The sequence below is a fragment of the Anneissia japonica genome, unplaced genomic scaffold, assembly GCF_011630105.1.
Source record: "Anneissia japonica isolate Jap-2015-1 unplaced genomic scaffold, ASM1163010v1 scaffold1231_len1163931_cov198, whole genome shotgun sequence".
In the NCBI taxonomy this organism is placed as follows: domain Eukaryota; kingdom Metazoa; phylum Echinodermata; class Crinoidea; order Comatulida; family Comatulidae; genus Anneissia; species Anneissia japonica.
This window is the reverse complement of record NW_022728604.1, coordinates 1,016,687-1,034,188: the sequence shown is the minus strand read 5'-3', so window position 1 is coordinate 1,034,188 and position 17,502 is coordinate 1,016,687. Positions and strand designations below refer to the sequence as shown.

General features: G+C 35.5%; 1 protein-coding gene across 1 annotated transcript in view; it reads left to right on the top strand.

Moving 5' to 3' along the window:
• Positions 1-17,351, top strand: part of LOC117114395 (CUB and sushi domain-containing protein 3-like) — an 18,233-nt gene extending 882 nt beyond the window's left edge. The window contains exons 2-22 of the mRNA XM_033258053.1: positions 2,426-2,483; positions 2,660-2,741; positions 3,341-3,447; positions 3,557-3,763; positions 4,669-4,770; positions 5,957-6,087; positions 9,245-9,449; positions 9,702-9,994; positions 10,103-10,310; positions 10,995-11,176; positions 11,552-11,720; positions 12,302-12,493; positions 12,690-12,866; positions 13,143-13,334; positions 13,434-13,616; positions 14,139-14,270; positions 14,970-15,164; positions 15,648-15,881; positions 16,180-16,371; positions 16,478-16,657; positions 17,068-17,351. Of these exons, the coding sequence (XP_033113944.1) occupies positions 2,426-2,483; positions 2,660-2,741; positions 3,341-3,447; positions 3,557-3,763; positions 4,669-4,770; positions 5,957-6,087; positions 9,245-9,449; positions 9,702-9,994; positions 10,103-10,310; positions 10,995-11,176; positions 11,552-11,720; positions 12,302-12,493; positions 12,690-12,866; positions 13,143-13,334; positions 13,434-13,616; positions 14,139-14,270; positions 14,970-15,164; positions 15,648-15,881; positions 16,180-16,371; positions 16,478-16,657; positions 17,068-17,351 (3,705 nt within the window). The remainder of the gene's footprint in view (positions 1-2,425; positions 2,484-2,659; positions 2,742-3,340; positions 3,448-3,556; positions 3,764-4,668; positions 4,771-5,956; positions 6,088-9,244; positions 9,450-9,701; positions 9,995-10,102; positions 10,311-10,994; positions 11,177-11,551; positions 11,721-12,301; positions 12,494-12,689; positions 12,867-13,142; positions 13,335-13,433; positions 13,617-14,138; positions 14,271-14,969; positions 15,165-15,647; positions 15,882-16,179; positions 16,372-16,477; positions 16,658-17,067) is intronic.
• Positions 17,352-17,502: the final 151 nt, after the last annotated feature.

Below are 17,502 nucleotides of genomic sequence, written 5' to 3'. Positions count from 1 at the left end.
GGGGTGCTCCCCGTAGGTATGACACAGATTTTCTGCAAATTAATTTACCGTCGAAATAGACAATTTAACAATGCATATGGAGTGCATGTTGCACGGTTACCGTGTCGATAAAATTGTTGCGGTTGCGTAGTGGCGATACAGTTTAGTGGACTCAGGTCGAAGTAAATTCTTTCCGGGCCTAGGCCTAGGACCCTATGCCTGGATTTAATTGATTATCCTGTTTGTAAGTTAGATGTGTTTGATGTAATACATTTGAGTGACCCAAAGAAAGTGGTCTATTTATTCACATTTTACTTAGGCAGCCATGGCATAGGCTAGGCCTGGCAGGCGAGTCTGACTGTGTGTGAGAGAGTCTGGACTGTCGGCCAGAGATGTCACCCAACCAACTGGCCTAAAAATTGACGAGCGTGAATTCACGGAAGCGGTTGTTTTGAACTTTAAATCAACCACGCTGATTTAATTATTAATGCCCAGTTCCAACAATTAATGGTCTGTGTACATGATGGAAACAAATAAACTTGAAAAAAAAACAAGTGAAATTAAGTTTGTTGTGTACTGAGGCATTTATATTGCGCCTTTTCCTTGCGATTATAAAGCGCACACCAAATCTCATTATAGGAAAGAGTTCAGGTAAAAATTCAAAGCAGCATGTATGTAGGCCATAGGCCTAATGCAGTACAGCAATACAATAATGAAATCACGAGTGCCACAACTGTATTTTCAAAACAATTAACAAAAGCACAACACATTACAGACCACGGAGGAATTATACAGACACAACAATCAGAAAACAATACAGTAATTGGAAGTTCTATGCAAACAAGTGAATCTTGAGTGCATGTTTGAAAATATTGGGTTCAGAAATGTTCCTAAGTTTTGATGGGAGATTATTCCGGAGTCTGGCAGCATGACAAGGGAAAGGGAAACTTCTGATTCTCTTAGAATGACGTGGAACAGTAAAATGTACAGATGGAGCGAATCGAGTGGAATGTTTACATCGATATATGCTAGTCAAGAAAATTTCCTAAATAGGAAGGAGAAAGACCACAGGTACATTTGTGGACAAATAGAATTACCTTAAACATAATTCTGCAATTAACCGGCAGTCAATGGATTTCACTGATGAGAGGTGGAGCAGAGTATGTGAAAGGTTCACATAAAAAGACCAAGGGAGCAGCAGAGTTTTGTAGTCTATCATGATCTTTTTTGAATAGACCACTATAGAGAGAGTTACAGTTAGTCTATTTGTCATAAGACTAGAGCTCTGACCACTGCATGACGTTTCTTGATCAATAAATCTGCGTATCCTCCATAGATTACGCATGTGATACCTTACACTGCTGCAGACCTTTGCTAATCTGGGAACTTAATTCCAAACTGGAATTAAGAATATCCCCCCAGACTGCATGCACTTTTGGAGGCAGTTATGATGGAACCATTAACACCGAGTTTGATATTCCTAAACTAGAGGTGATGACTGTTGATATCTAGGAGTGCAAACAAGAACAGGCGCGGATCCAGCCCAGTAAGAAAGAGGGGGGGCGTGAATGTCCGAACTAAATGAGAGTCTCAGGAAAGAGCCCTTGGTAGGGGTGCAAGGGAAGATTCTCCTTTAAACCTCTAGCATCTTCATCTTCAGAGTTGATATTTGATTGATTTTTAATATTTTGCATGGAAATTTTCTGATATGCTTTACAAAACAATTTTTTTACAAAAAAACAGAGAGGGCGTACGCCCCTTACGCCCCCCCTCTTCTAAATCCGCCACTGCAAGAAGCTTTGTCTTCTCTTATGTCTTGTGTCTAGGTCCTAGTGTTGTTGTTTTATGATTTTCCTTGTAATTTCTGGAATTGTAAATGCTGCGTTCTTTGTTTGTAAAGCACCATATAAATGCTCTAGTTAGGCGAGATTTTTTTATACCTTTAGCGAACCCACCGACTTCAAATATTGATGATTTCCAATAAAAATAAAATTTAATTTTTGGCCAATTAGCGCACCCACTGCCACGAAAAAGAGAAAATTTCAGAAAAAAATAAAAAGTTTTTCTTTATTTTTATTGCACCCTCCACTGCCTTGAAATCTCCAAAGGTAAGATATGTATATTTCTTCCTAATTATATAAATTTGAAGCATTTAACCATCCTATTTTACATTCACAAATAAAATTTTATTGTTATTTTCTCCCCCTGTAAGAATTTTTTTGCAAAACTATTTGCTAAATAAGAAAACAAATTTTATTTACCCTCCTCCGATGATCTTATGAAATGAAAAATAGTATGCGAAACAAGGAATAAAAGAAGTCATGCCTTATAAGAATAAAGCAAAAAAAAAAACACCAAACCCAATCACATGTGTAGGAGTGGTTCAGCTGATGGTGATGAGGATGACAAAATTCTTCATTAATGAATTCTTTTCATCTTTTTCCAGCAAGTGCAATTGGGAAACACAATAACAAATGATATCGTTGAATTTGAATGTTCTAATGGTAATGTATGATTAATTATTTTGCTAGAAAAGAATATTGTAGTCCTAATTGAAAATCTCTTTTGATATACTTATTGCTCCTATAACCATTCTCATCTTTGTCTATTATTAACTACTGTAATTATGGGTCTGCTTCCACAACACTTGAGTGGCATGCTTTTGATACTTTTTTTGCAGGCTGGATCCTAGAGGTTGGGAAATGTTTCCAGGCTTTTCCACAAAGATTGTCATGGCAAGATGCTGAAGATACTTGTCAAGAGTAAGCCAACTTTCTATTAATTAAATATTCTACCAGCCAACATCGTCATCTCCCTTTCAAGGAACGTTTTTATACCATTCTCCACGTAAAGTAAAAACATTCGAAACTTCATAAATATTTCTACATCGTAAATAATTCTCACAAGAATTCTTTCTATGTCACCTCTACACAAATGGAGCCTTCCATCAAACTTTTCTTTTACAACTTATATTCAAGCAATTAAACCCTGGTTTACGTGCACAAAGATCATAATTAATTCAAAACACATTGTCCAATTATGTAGCTATAAATTCTACTACTTGTTAAAAAATATAAGGTAAATTTCTTACTCAATTAATATAAACGATTGGTACTGGATAAAGACAACTTGATTTCTTGTTTTGAATTCTGATGAAGATAGCCCATCTAATAGTGACATTAGAACAGCCGAGACCAGGATATTCCTCAAGTAGTTATGATCAGCTTATATTTGATTCACATGAGGGAAAATTTTACACATGACATGTTAAAGGATTTAATGGGATATTTCTACTACATACTAGGGACTGCACAATATATTTGTGAACATAATATTTTTTATTTTTTTTTTAACATTAAAGATTTGGAGCTCATCTGGTGATCATAAATGATTATTCTGACAACCTGATTGCAGCAAAAATTGCAAGCAACACCACAGGAATTTATGATGATTCCACAATTTGGGTTGGTGAGTGGCACGCATTCTTCTTAATATTCTTATTGTTTTTTTAGGTACAGTGCTTAGTGCTGGAGGCAATTTATATAAAAAAGACATAAACAATTCTCACCAATTTCAGGTTTCTGGGGAAGCAATGGTAACTATATGTGGTCAAATGGGATTGACTCAACAACATATAATGGTCAGTGGGCTGACCAGCAACCAGTGGACAGATTGGAAGGGTGTGCTGAGATGGTCCTTGAAGATACGGACAGTTACGAATGGGACTATGCCGATTGCAACAACCTGAATCCCTTTGTTTGCCAGCTGGATGCTTGCGAAGTTGGTGAGGCATACTTTAAGGATTTTGAATAATATGTAGGAAAGACAAAAGTTTTTCAATGCCTGAGCCCTAGATGGCAAAGGCTGTTCGTTTCCATACTAGTACTTTCTTAGCTCAAGGGGCCCTGTACTGACCATTACCATATCTGCTGCAATTACATTAGGGGTAGCTGATGTTTGCTGTAGCTAAAATCTTAAAAAGAGATGAAAGTATACAGTACGCCTTCCAATTCAAGACCTGAACATTTTGGGGGTGGCATTGGGGTTTGATCTCCAATTAGAGGCTTAGTTTTGTGTTGAAGGGTCTGAATTTGGAGGGTGCATTGTATTTGAATTAATGTGTATATATATAGATATAGAAAAAAAGTGTCATTGTGGTAAGTCATTATTTCAATAATCTTTTGTTTTTATCTTCTGTAGTCGCTTTACTCTCTTATTGGTTAACCCAGTGATTTTTATCAATATAAATTTACAGCAAGAAAGAATTACGAATTCATTTTTTTTGTATACGATATTGAATGCTTTGTCTCATCTGGAGCATTTGAAGTTCTGTCCAGGATATCAAATTTCCTAACAAAAATCTGTTGTATGCCCATATATAGTCATGATGTGCCTATATATGGTCATGATGTGATGTCATCATGACCATATTCATGCATGTCACAAGTTTTTTGTCAAATAAAATTTATAGGTCTGGACACAGCTTAAGACAGTTTTTTGCATTTAATCTAATATTTAAACATTTTCTTTATTTTGTTAGTGTTAAATTAATTAAATATATTTTAATTGATTTAATTATTTAATAATCAAGATGATGAATAAGTGAATATTTACATTAATTTACAATATCATGAAATATATATTAAATTTTGAAATGCTGTCATTCTACTGTACCTGTTCAACCTTCAGGTCAGTTTCGTTGTCCAACCAGTGGACGGTGTATCCCACTATCTTGGGTTTGTGATGGTACATCTGACTGCACTGACAATGCTGATGAGCTTTCCTGCAGTGGTAAGACATCCAAAGATTTATATTGCTTAATTTTATCAATTAGATTTCCAAATATCTTTACATGTACCAGTACAAAAAGATGTGTGTATAGTATTAGTAAGCCACAGGTTGAAGCTATTTAGTTTTGTTAATTTACAAATTTTTACTAAGGGGAGGGAAGTGATGATTTCCACACAAACACACAGGTCACAAACACTGGTCTCACATAAATGGTCCCACACACAGGCCTCACATACTCGTCACAAACTTTGGTCATACATACGCACACTTGGTCTCCACTGGCCTTCCATACTGGTCTTGCATACTGGTCACACACACTGATCACACATACTGGTCATATACACTTGTCTCCCATACTGGTCATATACACCGGTCCCTCACATTGGTCACACACACTGATCTCACACACTGGTTTCAAACACTGGTCACACACACTGGTCTGACATTGGTCTCACCCATAGGTCACACACACTGATCACACGTACTGGGCATATACACTGGTCTCACACTGATCACATACTGGTCATATACACTGGTCTCCCACACTGGTCACACACACACTGATCACACTGGAATATACACTGGTCTCCCACTCTGGTCTCACACATTGGTCTCACACACTGGTCTCACATTGGTCCCATATACTGGTCACGCACTGGTCTGACATTGGTCTCACACATAGGTCACACACACTGATCACACATTCTGGGCATATACACTGGTCTCCCACACTGATCACATACTGGTCATATACACTGGTCTCCCACACTGGTCACACATATTGGTCTCACACACTGGTCTCACATTGGTCACATATACTGGTCACACATACTGGTCACACACACTGGTCTTACACACTGCGTTCACATTGGTCACATATACTGGTCACACATACTGGTCACACACACTAGGCTCACACTTGTCTCGCACACTGGTTTCTAATGTTCAGGCTGTTTCTATTTATCATTATACTTCTAACTAATATAGCTAGCTAGTTATGAATTATTAATATTAATTATCATTATGGAATTCCCCTATGGGGCTTGAGTGTGTGTTCCATATGTGCTTGATCCAGTGATCCGGGGGTAATAATGTTCAAGCGCCTCGAGGTTGTGTCAACGGGAGGCGCTATATAAATCCAGAATTATTATTATTATTAGTATTAGTAATTTTTAAACGTTTTCAGGAACATGTGGTAGTTATATTGAGGGAACATCAGGCACCATATCAAGCCCTGGGTATCCTGTTGAGTATCCGTCGCTCCAAGACTGCACCTGGCTCATCCGAACACCTGTTGGTACTAAAATCTCAATAACAGTAAGAATTGTTTTGTATTTTTAAGAATGCTATATCTTTTTAAAATTTTCAATTTAATAATTGTATTAATAATTAGTAATTTATTTGTATAGTATTTTAAATATTTTTATATAGTTTATTTAAGGCATCCTGTAATTGGCTTTTCGCTGTTAGATGATGTTTGAAATAGAATAAAATAAAATATCTGATAATTTACATATTGACGTTAGACTGTTGTATGGGGTTGTATGTTAACTCACATGAGAGGATAGAAGTCAAATTATATTCAGTAGACTTTATGCAATTTCTTGTTATCCTTTATTCCATTCACCATCAATTGTATGCATAAGTGTTTTAAGTCTATTTTTAGTCTCTTTTCTTGATCTGTCTTTTCTATAAAATTCTCTTCTTTTCTAATTCTCCTCTGTTCTAATCATCCTTTTTATCTCTTACTAATCCCACCTATGTAATTTCATTCTCTATATATGTGAGACCAAAAAGGAGGAGCTATATCAATTCCAGGAAGATAGTCAATGACACATTGCGACACATTAACTCATCAACTACCTGGTTGAATACTCTTAAGTTTCTTCCTGTAGTTGACCACAAGGTAGGGCTGTAATGTACCTGCTGGTACCAATGTGGTTTTCTGTGGAATTATTATATTTATTTCCTCCATAAAAATATATAAGAATATACACAGAGACATACAATAAAAATGTCAAAGCAAGATAAAAACATTAAAATTGAAAGAAAAAGAAAATCCAATGAATGAATGAATATACAGATACAGATACAGATTGCTGGTGAGTGAGGAGGTGGGCATACCAAAAGGAACGGAGTTCCTGTACAATAAATGTTTGGAATGCACATGCATTCATAAGCAAAATGTATAGTCATACAAGAAAGTTATATGAAAAAATTTCTTAAATAAATTTATACATTTGATTTATACATGACAATTATACCACAGAATGTAAAATTGAAATTTCTTCCTGGCTAATTATTCAATGCATACATTTTTCCATTGTATTTTTTGGCTTGCAGAAAATGTAAGATATGTTTAGATATCTGTCTCATCAATGTATTTAAAAGGCAAATAAGTGTTTAATTGACTTTTTGAGGATCTTTACGGATTTTACGGCTGACAGTAAACTTTTGATAGCCTCCCACATTTAAATCAAATATTAGTTTTTAACTTGTCTGTACGTCATCTGGATTTTATCACCAATGAATGTAATGGGCATGACTGTCTTTCTTATTCACTGTTACTTAAGTGCAGCCACCCACACATTATGTAAATATTTAATATAGAGGCGGGGAATAATAAAGAAAAAAGACTAGATTGGACCTCTGAACTTAATTGCAATAAGACTTCGATCTTCCTGTAACTAATTCACTTACTGTATATGTATCCTAGTAAGAATAATGTTTATATAATTTTTTTTTTCCATATTAATATTATACACTTTCAGATGTTAACTTATTCTTTACTTCACAGGATTTTTTTGTTGTTGTTGTTTTTATGTCATAATTCTGTATGATTATTTGTTCTAGGTAACTTTCTTAACCCTTGATCATGTATTAGAAATTGGTTCTTAATAAATGTTTGATGATTATTGGAATATCATTGTTTACTTTCACATTCAAATATAAAATTGAAAGAAAAAAAACCTATTGTATGAGGAATCCCACAGACTAAGAATATGCATCATATATTATATTTCATAGGTGAGAAGTTTTTTATACTTTGTTCAGCGAACTTATTTTTTTTAAGATTGTCAGAGCAGCTTGGAAAATAAATTTAAATAAAATTGTGTTTTCTTATTTAGCAAATGGTTTCTCAGACGGAGGACAAAATAGAAATAAAATTTATTGTTGAATGTAAACAGAGTAATGGGATTGATAAATGCTTTTAATTTATTTAATTAAGGAAGACATGTAGATATCATAATTTGGGAGATTTCAAGGCAGCGGCAATGAAATAAAAATGAATTAAAAAAAAAAATTGAAGGCTTACCACCATAAATGAAAAAAATGTTTTATTTGAAATTATCATTTGTTAGTGGACGGAGGGTTTGCTAGAAAAGGTACAAGAAAGTGTGACCTTAGTAATTGGCAAGCAGCAAGGTGAATACAATAAACTACATACAGTATTAATCAGTGACACAGATTCACTACTCTAACTACTGAACAATTATCTCCTTCAGGACCCTAACATTCTGACATGTTAGTGATATGACATCTGTTCATTTTATGTTTGTTTCTTGACCTACAGTTATATACCAATATTTGATGTCTGGCAAATTACATCAGCCTAGTAACTGTTTGTCTGTACCAGGAGTCAATTTACTACCTCCTCCCTGTCTTTAAACAAGATATGCCTTTAATCCTGGAAATTAAATAGGTGTACTGTAGAAGATGAATGAATAGTGAATGTACATACTGTAGGAATTCTAACAAAGAATAGTTTGTTTGATTAAAGGCCTCAGATAACATACACTTTCTTTACATTGTACTTGCCTGCCAGCTATAAGCTTGGTTTTTGTATGACTGTCATGGAGCATTAGTTAAGGTATAAATAGTATTACTCAAGTGGTATATTCTAGAATTATGTTTGCTAAAAGGAATCGATGAATTTGGGCAGAGACAAGAAATATTCAGGCATCTTGTGTATAATTTTTTTTTATTTAAGAGTTCAGGGAAGTGGTGAGGGGAGGGGGTGAGAGAGCAGCTCTGCAAAGAATGTAAGTGCTTAGGCCTTTTAGAATCTGGCATTTTTTGTCTGACCTGTTGACCTATTTATACTGTATAAACATCTACCTTTAATTCCGCCTGCTCCTTTATCATTGTCAATATCATTGTCGATATCATTATTTTAGTTATCAGTATCATTATTATCATTGTCATTATCATTGACAATATCATTACTGTCATTAGCATTATTATCATTGCCATTATCATTATTATCATATTCTTTGTTTCATTATAATAGTGGTGGTGGTTATGTCGAGTTATAATTCTTAGTGAAATGGTACAGCATATTTTATATAATAACTTTCATGTTACAGTGCTGACTGCATGCAAATTCAGTGAAGACCAGTTTGCATTTACAATCCTAATGGATTATAAAAATAGAAAGTATAATTCCTGAATAGTATTTTTGTTAACTCTACAGTTTGTTAGTTTGGATTTGGAACAAGGCTATGATTTTCTTGCTATTTATGATGACTTGGCCGTCAATGCGAATCGTCTGATCGCGGAATATTCTGGTGGGAATGGAGAGGAAGCTATCCCCTTGACCACGGACAACATTGCGGCTGTGAGATTCACCTCAGATACTGAGATAAGTTTCACTGGATTCAGAATTAATTGGCAAGCAAGTTAGTCTCATTATTATTTTTACCATCATTATCGTCATTGTTATCAATACCTTTACAATTATCGTCACTATGTCACCTTAATCATATAATCACCATTGTGACATCATCTTCATAAACATCATGACATCATTATCATCATCATCACCATCATGATAATCTTCATAAACACTTCTATTACCATCATTGAAATATGTATGTACAAAGTAATGATAATATTAATAGTTGTTTACAAAATTAAGACTATTCTTGTAGTTGAAGATGATTGTGGTGGGAACCTGCAGGCCACTAGTTCCCTTCAGTACCTGAATAGCCCAGGCTACTTGCTGGGCTTAAATTACCCAAATAATGCTCGCTGCAACTGGATCATCACGACTTGCGCCGTTGAGGTAGATGGTTCAATCACTAGTCATTCCAGTAAGGGAAGCAAAAGTAGTAAATGTAACAGCGGAAGCGGTGGTAAGAGTCGGAGAAGTGGAAGTAAAAGCGAATCCGGATACGAAGTATGCGACATCATAACCACCTGTAAAGGTGTAATAACACTTCAAGTAAGTTATTTATCTTAATTTCATTCTTATTTCAGCTAGTGAAAGATTTTTTTGTTTTTTGGTATAGATGTTAATATAATGCTGCCTTTTTATATCCTTGTAATCTAGTTTCTTGATTTTAACACTGAAACTGATGTGGACTATGTTAACGTATACGACAATGAAAAAATAGATGATAATCACCTCTTTGATGTTTTCTCTGGCAACGAACTGCCCCGTGTGATCATCACATCTGCAAGTCATAAGTATATGGGTGTCAACTTTTACTCTAACCTTGTGAACAACAACAATGGTTTCAGGGCAAGTTACAGGTTAGGTAAGAAGAGAGTACTGCACCATAGGGTCAATGTTATATACCAATACCATATTAGCAGTTAGTGTGAAGTTCTGAGGGCACTATTGGAAATTATTAAACCAACCACAGGAGCTAACATGTCTTTAACAGGAGTGACCACACACTGGTCTGCGTGTTAAACTGAGGTTACCTCTATTCAGCGTTTATTGGTTGTTTTTTTTTGGTATAAATGAACATTCTAGCACATTTGAGACCTGGTTGACAAAAATGTTTTCTTTAATTTTTAGTAGGTTAGCCTTGAATTTCTTTTTTTTATTAATTTTTATTTTGTTTGCCACTACCTTGAAAGTTCCCAAATTATGAATCTATATTTCTTCCTTAATTAAATAAATTTAAATCATTTGTCAATCCCATTACTACATTGTTTACATTCACCAATAATATATTTTTATAAAAAAATGTACACTAGTTGTTCATGAGTCAATTGCTAGTGTCTTAAAGCCAACATCTGTGAGTTGTCCATATATGGGAATAATGATGTCATATCATGCCCATATATGGCAAAATCACAAGTATTAACTTGAAAATGTTTTAGAGCTCCTGTGCACTATTAAAGAAGTAAATATTAAATAGGAATATCAAGGGTAATATAATTAAATATAGCTATATAGAAATACACATAGTATTATAATTTATAATTTATAGGTTGTGAGGGTATTTCAATTTCCCAAGGCTATGGAATTCTAACATCTCCTGGATACGGAGTCCATGATTATCCAGATGACATTCAGTGCTCTTGGTTCATCACTAATCCTTCAGGAGAAGCCCTCACACTCCGGTTTGAAGCCGTTGAATTTGAGGACAGAACTAACGATGATTATGTAAATGTATGTATAACCCTCTAATAATAATGTGTGAGACTTACATAGCGCTTCATGCTAATGAGGCCTCACATTGTTACCACTGTTCATTGGATCAAGCACATATGGAACACATACTTAGCCGTAATTAGCGCATTTTTTTTTATTTGAGCCTACCAGGTACCCACTTGTACTAGTGTTTGGAGTTAAACATCCGCATGTAAAGTGCCCTTCCTAAGGACATCAGCGAAACAGCATACAGCGTGGAATTGAACAATCTGAAGGTTGCTAAGCAGAACCGAAACCGCTGCTCTCAACCACTCCATGTGAACTACAAACCCATTTATCTAAAATATTAAAATCTTCCAGTTAACAAATATAACAATTGTTTTCTACATATAGGTGTATGATAGTGGTAACATCGTTGCTGGTTTTCTAACCCAAGTGAATGGTGGCGACAATGGAAAGCAGCTGCCAGCAGATATTCGCACCACTGGTCCTGACCTGTCACTTTGGTTTGTGTCCAGTAGAAGTAGAAAGAAACCAGGATTTTATGCCAGATTTTCAAAAGGTTAGTTGAAGTTAAAACATGATTGTTGTATGGGTTTTGAGTGTAAGGCCCCATTTTTTAACTGAAGTTATCACTAAATTATCACTAAATGATTTCAGCAGCTTAAAATTAAATGCATCCAAGGTTTGTATAGTCTATTGTGTGAATACTCACCTGTTTAAACTTTTTTATCTTTCTTTATTTTTTCTTTTAATTATCATTTTTATACTTTCTTTACATTTATTCATTTATTCTCAAGAAAAATTCAGTAATTTCTTATATTTTTATTATCACCATCGTCGTTTTATACTATATGTCCGATCATTGAGTCTTCATCTTCCCGGGGCGCTTTTTCTTTGTTCTTTTCTTATTTAGGCTTTTATAATTTTGTCTCTATACATAATTTGTGTCTTTAACTCTTCTTTTATGACTGTTTTTTAACCAGGAGTCCTATGCTTAAAGTTCACAAACTATATAGGCCTCCTTCTAAATTTTGTAACATCTCCTTTGTTCACCTGCTGTGCTATATACATATTTATTTTTAAGTGTAGAAAACCAAATAAAATGAAAAAAAAAAAACTGACTTTATCTCTTTTTTGTAGACTGCCCTCCGCTAGTCTTAGATGATGGTGCTGTACTGAGTACGTCTTCGAGGCATTGGGGTGCTGAAGTTAGTATGACATGTGCTAGTGGATATTACAATCCTGACGAAAGCTACACTTCTGTAGTGTGCGAGTACAAGGGACTGTGGAGCTACGTCTATGATGGACACGGTGGTCCCCCATCATGCACAGGTGACCTAGCCTTTAACTGTTTAATCTAAAATTATTTGTTAATAGTTAATAAAATAATTTATTATGATGTATTAATGGTAATTATTTTTTCAAAGATTTAGTTGTATTTAAATATTCCTCAAGTGATTAAGTTTGCAAGTTACAAATCCTTTGACTTTCTTCAGTTCTCTTGGTAAATTTCAACATCTCTTGGCAGGAGTGTATTGTGGACAACCAAGTGCTATTAACAATGGCCAATTGGTCTCTGTGTCCAGTAGACAGTTTGGTGGTGAAGCAATCTATGAATGCAACTCAGGGTATGAGATTGAAAACTCGGCATCCATTTACTGTCAAGCAGATTCAACTTGGGGCCCAACGTATCCATCTTGTTTGTGTATGTACTTCATGTTTTCGACACTTATTATGTCTATGGCATCTCTAGATAATGGGAACTTGTATTCTCAGATTTTAAAGTAATTTTATCTTTACAGTATTCCACATTTTTAATTTCAATTTTAGAGAGTGGGGGTGGTGGGAGGAGTATTAAATCTGCCTAGGCACCAAAGTACTTTGTTACTATTATTATTATTATTATTTAATTTCTGTCATGTTGTTATTAAAGCACTATCACATTTATAGCTTTTATAGCTTCAATGCATTCTATTTCTAGTGGCTTCATGCCCATCGCCAGCTGCTCCAGAAAACGGATTCATTGTTGGCGTGAATGACCCTAGCAGTCAGGTCTGGCCAATCAACTCAGCTGTTACATATGGATGTGACCCTGGCTATAATCCAAGTGGAACAACATTCCGGGTCTGTCAGGACAATGCCATGTGGACATCAGATCCCCCTGTGTGCGTTGGTGAGTTCAAAAAGTCAGTTTTATGATGAGATTCATATTCATATTTGAATTTTCAATTTGTGTTTATGTTTTAATGATACTTGCATTGTACCATTTCAGATGCTTTTTGCCCTGTTCCTGATATCAATGAATTCACCACATATTTGGCAACGTCACCACCCTTTACATATGGGAAAACCACTACTGCACTCTGTTACGGTGGTTACCAGTATCCCGAGGGCGCCGACCGAACGGTCAAGTGTGAGGGGACCGTCTGGGATGATGAACTTGTGAGTTGTGAAGGTATGAAAGCATATACATGTCTCCCTGAAATTAAAGACAACTTTTTAGACTGGGGATTCCTTGGTCTTCAGCAGCTTTGGTCTCTAATTAGAATAATAAAGATTAAAAACATTTGGGAATTTTGGACCACAGGAAAGTGGTCTTTAATTGGAGGTGGTTTTTATTTGGGGGTCTTTAATTAGAGGAAGACCTGCATTTATTTTAATGCAAAATTAATTTGATATTTTAAAATATTCATCAGTTGCATATGTTGATTGTACAATATTTAATTCAGTCTTACAGATAATTCAACATTTATGTTACTCACAAATGGATTTGTGCACATCCCTGTAATGGGGGTGGGGGAGGGTAGTTATGGTGGTAAACCTGCCTGTACAAGTTGCATATTGGTTGACAACTGTACTGAGGGAGATCAGTGCAAAATAATAATGGAACAAAATATCTGCAAATTATTTTATCACTGTGAGTATAATCCTGACCAAAGCAGGACTCATTTAATGACATGAATCTTTGTGTAACCAGATATTAATGAATGTGATGGTGAAAATCGTTGTGAAGGACTTGCTACATGTGTCAACATTGAAGGATCCTACTATTGTGATTGTCCGCCAGGATACCGGCCTAACAACGGACTGGACCTAACAACATGTGACGGTAAGATAGGATGTGAAGTATGGTGGTAATGTATTATAGACAGATTTATATTGTACTAATACAAGACATCGCAAGGTGTAATGGGATAAAAAAAAAAAATGTAATGTGATGGTGATATAACATATATGTATATATACAGTACCAAAGTCTCTAAACAATAACTTCCACCTCCCCTTAGGTCCTAAAACTCTGTCCAGACAAAAAACTGTTGTATGCCCATATATAGTCATGATGTGCCTGTACGTGTTCATGATGTGATGTCATCATCATTTAGGCATGTCACCTGTGTTTGTCAAACAAAGTTTGATAGCCTGGACATGGCTTAAGGATCACTGCATGTCTGAGCTACCTGGTAAAAACGTGCCAGCTACTCTCTTCTTTCAACACAGGGGCTGGTTGGATAACCAACTACAGTACTTGTCTCGAAATATTTACAACCTTCTTCTTAATGCACATGAGCTAATTGTGTACTCTATGCCTATAATTATTATCCAAAACACTTATTTCACTGCAGTAGAACCATAGGCAGGCTTGTCGCTCCTGGCAAATATTTATGGTTATGGGTTGTCTCTGCTTAAGTGCTCGCTGTTCAATTCAACTAAGTGAAAATATACACAAGATAAATAAATAAAACAAAAATGTAGGGCTGCCATATTACTCTGTTGTGTGCGTTACACTTCCTGACTTTTTTTTAAAAAGATATTGATGAATGTGAAGATGAAGACCTGAATGATTGTGATCAGGTTTGTCATAATTTTGCTGGGAGCTATAACTGCTCATGTCTGGCTGGATATGAGCTGTACGTCGCAAATGGAACCAACGGGTATTACCTGCCAGCAGGTGAGAGCGGTTACTCCAGTGACGACAGTTACACCATCGGCAAAACATGTGTTTGTGAGTAGATGTATTTTTTACTGGTTACTGCTCTTTTTCAGCACCTTCTTCATACCTTATTTGCTATTATGATTACAGTGCACCTCCAATTTGAGACCCCTTTATATGTGAGACCCCTTTAATTCAAGTACATCCTTTCAAAGAACTAAAAAACAATCTTCAATCTATTAACACAAAGCTAACCCTCTAAGTGGAGACGGAACCGCGAGACCACCCAAAGTTTTTAGGTCCCAAAGGTGGTCTGGAATTAGAGGGCAAACTGTGTTATCATCATCAATATTGTCTTCATTATCATTAGCATTACTAACTTCAACAATTATTTTCATCATTAACATTATCATTATAATATTATAATCATCATCATTATCATCATTAACATTGTCATCATAGTCAACATCATTATCATCATCATCATCACCATCATTGTCATATTATAGTTTTTTTGTTTACACCGATTTTTGTTCTTAAATTCTTTAATTTTAGCCAACTTTTGCCCGATACCGACAGAGATAGAAAATGGTGTAGTTATTATTCCTGACATTACATACAACCACATGGACGCCATTGTACTTGGTGGTGTTCAAGTTGCTGTTGACACTAGTATAACCGTTGGAAAATCAGTTGAGTTCCGCTGTGACCCTTGTTATGAGCTGATTGGTGATCCCATTCTTACGTGCGGTGCTGATGGTTTTGGAGCTGATTTCCCAAGTTGCAGAGGTATCTCAACTAGACAATTTCTCTTTTTATCCATTTATTATATAAATTATTAAACATGGTACAGTGTTTAATTTTGGTATAATTTATTAATGCAAACATTTTCTTTTGTAAGGGTAAGGTTTAAAAAACTCACATAAAAGTGCATAAAAAGCATACATTACATTGAAAATAATAACACTCATTAAATTATTTCAATAACGAAGTTGTACTAAATGTTGATAAATTATTAAACATTTATTTAACAACTCTCCACTTTATCATGTTATATAAGTGCATGATACTATTCTTTGTTTTACAGCTATTGAATGTGTGCCGCCCTCTAGTGTTCATAATGGTTACTATGAGCCTGTTGTGGAATCTTACCCTTGCCTTTCACAAGTTGGCTACAACTGCTATGAAGGCTATCAACTAACAGGACCAAGCACTCGTGTCTGTGAAGACATAGGAAACAATCATTATGACTGGTCGGATTTTGAACCTACTTGTACAAGTAAGTACTTTCAGCCAATCATGACAACTCATAATTCAATGCCCTGAATCTTATCTTTATTAATACTGTACTTAGCCTAACTGATGTCATCTTTTCAATGTTTTAGTTGTTGATTGTGGGCCGGTAGTGGCCCTGGAGCATGGCAGTGTGACGTACAAATATGGCCTCACTACGTACGGAAGTGAAGCGTATGCCAAGTGTGACAATTCATATGGTTACTATGGACCTCTGGTGAGATACTGCCTTGAAAACGGCACATGGAGTGGAAGTCCAGGATATTGTGAAGGTATAAAATTTTTGTTTAGGTATTTTGTTTTATTTTTGAGGTTAATAAACTATGTTTTTACTTTGTTTTTGAGCATCTCTACCTCTGCTTAACATCAATTCTTTTATGAGGCCTGAATGGGGAGTAGTTCATTTTTACTAACTGCTGTGCTTGTAAAAATTTAACCCATTCTGGATTGGAAGATAAACAAAATTTACAAAAATAATTGATCCAGTACATTATGTTAATCTTCATTGGAAATTAAAAGATAATTTATTTATTATATATTTATTATTTAATTTTTTGCAATAAAACATCAACAAGAGAATTGACAACAGAGTTGTAAAATAATCATCAACATAATATTGAATTCTTTTGCATTACTTGTACAATATTACTCATAATATTCTAATGTACTGTATTTCTTCTAGAATGTCCTCCAGGAACTGGCTGGGGTGAGGGTGATGGAGGAGGAGGAGGTGGGGGCAGTGGCCAAGGTGACATCTGTGCCTGTACTGGCGAAGAAGGTGATGGAGGCGGTGGAGGAGGAGGTGGTGGTGGAGGAGGGGGAGATGGAGGAGGCATTGGATGCATTGGGTGGGGATATGGCTGGGGAAGAGACAGGTATAGCATCTTGGGGGAGGGTGGAAATAGATTCGAGTTTTCTGAGGAAGTGGGTGGTATCTTGAATATAGCTGGGGATATTGGAGAGTAGGGGGTTGAGAATAGAATCAATATATCCAGACAAAAATTCAGTGAGGGTACCACGGAAAGAGACAATAGGTCTACCAGGAGGGGTTATAGATAACGACTTGGCAATATCGAAGATGAGGGGGGATATATATATATATATACACACTGCTGCA